Genomic DNA, 7,132 nt, shown 5'->3' with positions numbered 1-7,132 from the left:
CATTTTACAACAGGATAACTCCTTAGTGGAAGTTATCTGGCTCTAAGTGTTCTTGTGATTCTATGTGAAGCACAGGCTGGCTGAAGCCAGAATGGAAGCAGCTTTGCTTTTAGCCATTCCTTGCTCAGACTCTCCAGGTCCTTGGCACTGCCAGCCTATGAGGCACGAGTGGAAGACAGTTTCTTCAGTCACAGAAGTCATGCTTTGTATCCTCCTGGTAGTTAGCAGCTGAGGTCACTTGCTGCCCCTCTGGCCTAGTTCTCACTGGGTGCTCACCTGAGCTCTTGAGGACCCTGAGACAGGTAACGCTATTGACAATGGTCTCTTTGCCCCAGAACTGCTTTATCTCAGATAAGGGCAGGGGCAGACGGGCTAGCCTCCTTTCTCACATTCAACATGGTGCCCTAGAGACAAGAGACAAACTGTATACTCGGAGTAAAAGCTTAAGAATTCACAAGACACATTAAACAAGTAAAAAAGGAAACATCAAATTTAATTTAAAGAAAAACAACCTGAAAGTAACCACAAGAACAATGGGCAAAGCAACTCCTGAAAAGAGCAAGGCGGTTACACTAGTAGAGGGCTAGAGAAAAGAACATGTCATTTAGCTGGAGAGGTTGTAAGTTACTTGCAAATGAACTTCTTTTGAGGGTGGAGGGGTCCTTGGGTCATTTCTGACCACCAGAACACATGTGAGCTTCTCTCTGTGAGTGTCCTTTACATCTCAAGGGGTGAAGTCTCCATAAAGTCAGCCAACTCTCAATGGAGGGGCAACTAGAACAACACCATCTCCCCGGACGAAGAGCATGGGGATGTTCCTTTTTGTTGACTGGAAGAGAACAACAAAGGGAAAAGTACAATCAGGTTAAACAGTCTGAGTAATCCCGTTTCCTGGATGACTGAAGCAGAGACCATTGCTACACACCTAGACCCACTCCCTCTTTCTGTATACTGCTAGAATGTTACTTCCCAGAATTCTTTGCAACCAAACCTGGACACAAGTAGAGGGCTACTGTGCTATTCTTTTGAGATGGGATCTCACCATACAGTGAGTCAGTCCCATGTTAGTGTGAAACTTCTAATCCCCATACCTCAGCCACAAGTGCAGGGATTATTATAATTTTAAGATTTATTTTCACTGTGTGTATGTCTGTAAGTGCCCTCTCTGGCATCTTTGGGCTCCTGTATGTACAAGATACACATGAACGCACAGAGATGCACACATACACATAAAAACTAGATAAATAAATGTAAAATAAAGACAAGTCAGACATTTGTGGCTCATGACTGTAATGCCAGCATGGAGAAGGCTGAGGCAGGCAGGTGGCCATGGGTTTAAGTCCAACTCAGCTACATGGCAGATTCCAAAACAACCTGTGTTATAGAGTAAGACTGTGTCAAAAATAAGTAAAAAGGGGAAGAAGCAAGTACTCCTGGTCTCTGAGCTGTCTCTCCATCCCTGTCCCTCAGTGTTGGGATTATGGGAGTATGCCACTATGTCTGGTTTTGGATTGATTTTAGGTAGAAGGTGCTGGGGATTGAACTTTTGTACATTTAAGCAAACGCTTTACTACTGAGTTTGAATTTCAGCCATGGACTTCAAGAGTACCTTCCTCTGAGTGTCAGTGGGTAGTCACTGGTTTACCAATGGGTGGACCCCAAACATTGAGATCTCAAAGAACAGGATACAAGTCTAATGTCCCTAACTTCACACCTGAAAGAAAGCCACTTAGCTGGCCTGTAGTATGTATTCAGCCTCCGGTATGCCTATGTACTCTTGTGAGAACAAATGGGAACACAATTCTTAAGGCTTTAGCTTAGTGGTCAGGCTTGAGGCAGTCAGCAAACATGGCAGATTGGGAGTCATTGCCATGCCTTGGCATAATGTTTGGCAGAATTTGGGAGCAGCCCAAAGACCTCCTAAACCTACAGTCTTTGGGGACAAAGGCTGGAAAAAGCCAATGCTGTGGTGTAACAGATACAGTCAGCAGGGAAGTATGAGATGGAGATCAGGCAAGACCTGGCTAGTTATTAGGCAGACAAAAAGAAACAATGCCAGATGCTTTTAAGCCTAACTATATAAGCATACCCCCCTCCCCCAGAAGGCTGCCATGAATAAGCTTTTCAGTTTAAAAACACTTTGTCCTCAGGAAAGACCATGTATCCCGCTGAAGTTCAGAGTACGGCTAATCGTGGTAATCTGATGGAGATGCTATTCTCCACAGTTTCCAGCAGATCTGTAATTATGTGAGGACTGGTGCTTCAGGATGATGGGCAAGATGGTTCTGTTTCAAAGAGCACAGAATCACCAAGAGATGCCAGGTGGTAAGCCATACTGTGAGCTCTTTGATGAAGAAAGGAGGTAAACAGTATGGACAGTGGGAAAGTGGGCTAGAGCCAAATAACAGAACTTTAGTAATCAACAAAAACAACACTCTAACTGTGGTGGAGCGAGAACCAAAAAAAAACAGGGCCAAACTGCTTTCAGTCTTCTTATTGGCCAGTTGGTATCAATCCAGTCATCCAGGAGTCAATTATGCATGCTGTGGGAAAAAGTTCTGAGAATTCCAGTGGTTTGTGGTCACGTTCCAGTTTTGGGAAGGTTGGTGCTTATTAGTTATGTCAACTGAGAGAGGGCTAAACATTCAAAGGGCCAAGGGGAGGCTGCTGTTGGGTTTCCCATCTCAAAGATAAGAGCATGTAAGACAGTGCTTTTCCATACATATTCTCCACAGTGCTGCAAAAAACAAGACACAGACACTAGCCACAAAATCACAGCTGGTCCTGCCTGTGTCTGTACTAAACACATGACACATTATAACATCAAACTGTTATAGGGATGATGAAGAGATGGCTCAGCAGTTAAGAGCACTGGCTGCTCTTCCAGAGAACCCAAGTTCAATTCCCAATACTTACAGGGTGGCTCACAACTGTTTCTAACTCCAGTTTTAAGGATCTGATGCCCTCTTCTGGCCTCCTTGGACACCAGCCATGCTTATAGCACAGAAACATATATGCAGACATCCATACACATAAATTTGTGGGCTTGGTGTGATGGCACAAGCTTTTAATCCCAGTATTCTTAAGGAAAAGGCTCAGACTAATTCAGCTGACTGGAAAGGACGCTTTCTAACCTGTGCGATGCCTGCAGGCTATGCAGTGTGTCCCAGGTTCCCAGCTTTGTGAGCTGTCACTTATGTTGATGTAGGTTTGGTGATACAGTTGTCTTTAAGTTCAGTGTAATAAACAGGTTGTGTGACTTCAAAACCCTTTTAATTAAATGTAGTACCTTTAATTACTACTACACTCTATCAATAATCTTTAAGTAGGTACCAAAACGTAATGTACTTTCCACAAATATGTTACATGTTGAGAACTACAATTGTCAAAGAGAAGACTTGCGAGACACTTACTTTATATATCTCTTCATATGTCTCTTCATCAATTTCTATTGTTGTCACAGTTTCTTCTACATCTCCCAGGATCATATTTAAATGTTGATCATAAGCCTGAAGTGGAAGGGTGAGATTTGAAAAACGGCTTGAAAAATGCAAGTGGATTAAAAGCTACATGTTTAATACTTATGCCCCAAGCTTTGCAAGGAAATAACAGACACTTCCTCTGTGCTAGTCTATCCAGTCTTGATAAGCCGTTCCCAGTGACAATACTATTTATGATCAAAAGTAAGTTCACTCAGCTGGGCTTGGTGATGCATGCCTTTAATCCCAGCACTTGGAGCTGGAGGCAGGCGGATCTATTGAGTTCAGCCTGGTATACAAAGAAAGATCAAGGACAGTCAGCACTACATAGAGAAACCTTGTCTAGAAAAAAAAAAAAAACAACTAAAACCAAAACAAACAAAAGAACTGAGTTCACTCAAATTAAACTAATTCTTCATTATCTATTGTTATTTGCTATCCAAGGCAGTTCCACTTATTTATTATGAAAACAACAACAGTTTATTATGAAAACAACAACAACAGCCAATTCTCTGCCAGACTTCTTTCAGGGACAGTAAACATAAAGTCCTGTTACTTGCTATGTGATGGTACTGTGGTTCTTAAGCATTTGACCCTCACAAAAATGAAACAAGTGGAACAAAACTTGGCCTATTTTTGTGGACATGGGTATGTGGATGCCAGAGGCCAACACTGCATGTCTTCCTCAGCCGCTCCCCATCGTATGTATTACGGTAGTGTCTCTCACTTGAACACAGAGCTTGTTGACTGTCTAGCTAGCCAGCTTGCTCAGGGACCCTATCTTTGCCTCCAGAGGCGGGGGCTACAGGTGTTGGGGATCTAAACTCTAGTCTTCACCCTTTACCCACTGATCATCTCTCCCACTTCCACTTTGCCCATTTATAACCATGTGCTTTGGGCTCTGTGGACTCAGTCAGGAAGGAGTGCAGCCACAGTGTTCAGTGCAACCTCCAAAGTTCATTCCTTTTACTAAATGGCAAACTTCCTGCGGCCTGTTCAGAACCCATTTACACATTCTAACAAAGTGCTAAGTGGTTTTGTCTTCTCATATCAAGATAAAAATAGCCGAACAGCCACATTGGGAAGGCACTGCTTGGCAGCTACACAAATGAGAAAAATGTTCAGCTGGGGAGCAGGGAGCAAACAGAAAGGTGGGCCACTTAGTACAGAGATAAGAGCTGAAGACACTTCCAAGGTAAAGTTGACTGGTCTGGCCCGGTTGTCATTCCATGTTCCAAAGACCCGTGGATTTAGCTCCATCCCACTTTTCTCATCAAACTGACACTGCTGTTTCCATAAGGCTAGCTTCTAGATCAATGACCAGATTTCCTTCCCAGCCCTGGAGCTTCTCTGCCATAGTGTCTAAGAGTGAGACTGAAGTGCGCCTGCTCAGTCCCTATAGTGGCTCTGTCACTGATAACACAGGGCTGTTTCTAAGGCTCAACTAAGAAGACTCAGTGCAATTCCCGTGTTGTAAACAAAGAGTTCTAAGGAAAATAACAAATTAAGAAGAAACAAAACCTTAAGTACACAATGATGTCACTCCAAGGGGCCAATTCCACAGAAATCATAATATCGCACAAGCAATAACAAGCAATATATAAAAGAGTACCTAACGCAGCTTTATAGCTGAGAAAAAAAGAAAAATGTGACTGATGCCTTATATAGAATCCTGTGCACTTCTCAGATGCATAATCAGTCCACACACAAAAAAAAGAATTCATGTGAAAAAAGGTGCTATAAATATGTATATAAAGCCTTTCTCTGCCTTTCAAGACACAGTTTCACTCTGTAGCTGAGACTGGCCTCAAACATGGTCTCCCTGCCTCAGTCACCTAAGTACTGGAAGAACGGGCACATGCTACCACACCTCACTAGGATCCCCCTTTAAACACAGATGGCATATACACATGCAGAAAAGATCTACGGAGCCAGCTTTGAACAGTGGTCATCCATTGAGAAAAGGAGACTTCACCTTTGATTCTATGGATCTCTACACTGTTTAACATGCTTACTTTTTTCTGTAGTGCTAGCGCCTCTGCCACATGCTATGCAAGTTACCTCTAGCCTATTTACTTTTTTTTTTCCCACACAAAGCACAGTTTTAAACGTAAAAAAAACTAAACACCCTGCCCAATAACCTTTAAGAATAAAAGACAAGGCCAAGAATGGTAGTGCATGCCTATAACCCAGCTCTAAAGAAATATACCCAGGAGGATCTTCAGTCTGAAGCTAGCTGCGTTGCATGGCAACACCTTGTCAAAGACAAAGAAGATAAATAAGTTTATTCATAAATAAACAAAAGATAAAACTGAAGGAAACAAGTATGTTTATAGGGTTGGAGAGACGCTCAACTTAAGAGCACTGGATAGAATTTGGCTCCCAGCACCCATAGGAGGCAGCACACAACTGTCTGTAACTCTAGCTCCAGGGGATCAGATGCCCTGTTGTGGTCTCTGTAAGCAGGGTATCCCCATCCCCATAAACATTCTGGTTAAGGAAAAAAAGATTTTAAAAACGAATAAAATCATATTTCCAATTCCAAAAGAAACTGCCTACTTCCAAATGGTATGTTTATGTTGCATTTCTTAAATTTGTAACGAGGTAGAGGGGGAATGGCAGGGAAACATCTGCTTTTGAGACAATTTAACAGACTTACATGTAATCTGCCTCGAAGTTCTCGGTCATTTCTCATCTTCACATAAATTCGCTCGTCCAAACTGAGCCTGATGAGATCCAGGGGCTCCTCTACGGTATTAGTAGTCTGTTGCTGATGAAAGAAGCCGTCTTAGCAATGGAATACAAGAGGCAGCCTGATGCTTCAATCACTGCTAAGCAGTGAAACCAACACGTAGGTGCTCATACAAGCCAGGGTCGTCTATAAGAGCAACAAGTGCTCTTAACCGCTAAGACACCTCTTCAGTCCCAATTAATTCATATCCTAGTTGTGTTACAAACACATTAAATAAATACATATTAAAATTTTTTTTTTCCTGAAGAGAGACACAGGAGGGTATAGTCTGTGTGTGGGGGGCGTGCAAGTCATTTCGGTGGCCAGGGAACTCCATAGACACCTAAGGAATAGGAAGGGGTAGGTGAAGAGGCCTGTAGGCCCTTCTGTTATCCTGTGTACTGCATCTTTAGCAGTTTCTCTAGCTCATAAAACCGCCCCTTTTATCTGACCTCCCTCATAATACACGCCAAGGGAGCCACACTGCCTGTGTACCAGGTGCTTACACGTATTTGTAAGCTGGTGCCCACTACCACATCACGCTTTCTGTCGGAATCCCGACAGCTATCTCCTAGAGGCGGGTACCGACAGGCCTTTGCATTTCACTGATAAAAGGGTGAAGACGAGCAACATGGGCAGATAGGCGGGTAGAGAAAACTCTGGGCCTGCGGAAGTTTTAGGAGCAGGCGCTGCTACGGAAGACGTTGATTACTCGGGGAAAAAAAGAGACAAGGCACTCCTCGGTGAGTGCGCCAGAGCAGGCCGGGCCAGGAAGCGAAAACGCTTCTTCTACGCTGCAGAACTAACTTACCTGATCTACGTCGTCCGCCATGTTTCAAACGCTGCGCCCTTTCCACCTCTCGCGAGAACAGGCACTCAAAAAAAAAAAAAAAAAAGCGCTGGATGCAGACTATATTACTTT

The 7,132-nt window shown here is 43.4% G+C and overlaps 1 protein-coding gene across 2 annotated transcripts; it reads right to left on the bottom strand.

The window, feature by feature from the left end:
* Nucleotides 1-472: 472 nt before the first annotated feature.
* Nucleotides 473-7,106, bottom strand: Lsm3 (LSM3 homolog, U6 small nuclear RNA and mRNA degradation associated). Of its 2 annotated transcripts, none has more exons than XM_021638253.2 (4): nucleotides 7,022-7,106; nucleotides 6,139-6,249; nucleotides 3,414-3,509; nucleotides 473-829 (listed from the first exon to the last, which is right to left on the bottom strand). In XM_021638253.2, the coding sequence occupies exons 1-4, from the start codon at nucleotides 7,040-7,042 to the stop codon at nucleotides 749-751; spliced, it is 309 nt and encodes a 102-aa protein (XP_021493928.1). In that variant the 5' UTR covers nucleotides 7,043-7,106; the 3' UTR covers nucleotides 473-748. The 2 variants fall into 2 exon arrangements, with proteins under 2 accessions (XP_021493928.1, XP_060239734.1); XM_060383751.1 differs by having other exon boundaries at nucleotides 6,139-6,243; nucleotides 7,022-7,071.
* Between the last annotated feature and the right edge of the window lie 26 nt (nucleotides 7,107-7,132).

This window comes from Meriones unguiculatus, chromosome 5 (genome assembly GCF_030254825.1).
Source record: "Meriones unguiculatus strain TT.TT164.6M chromosome 5, Bangor_MerUng_6.1, whole genome shotgun sequence".
In the NCBI taxonomy this organism is placed as follows: domain Eukaryota; kingdom Metazoa; phylum Chordata; class Mammalia; order Rodentia; family Muridae; genus Meriones; species Meriones unguiculatus.
This window is presented reverse-complemented; position numbering and strand designations above follow the sequence as displayed.

Coding starts and splice junctions, on each gene's coding strand:
- Lsm3 (XM_021638253.2), bottom strand. CDS start 7,042: ATGGCGGACGACGTAGATCAG. Junction 6,250..7,021: donor TGGCGGACGACGTAGATCAG/GTAAGTTAGTTC, acceptor TTCTTTCATCAG/CAACAGACTACTAATACCGT. Junction 3,510..6,138: donor AACTTCGAGGCAGATTACAT/GTAAGTCTGTTA, acceptor CTTCCACTTCAG/GCTTATGATCAACATTTAAA.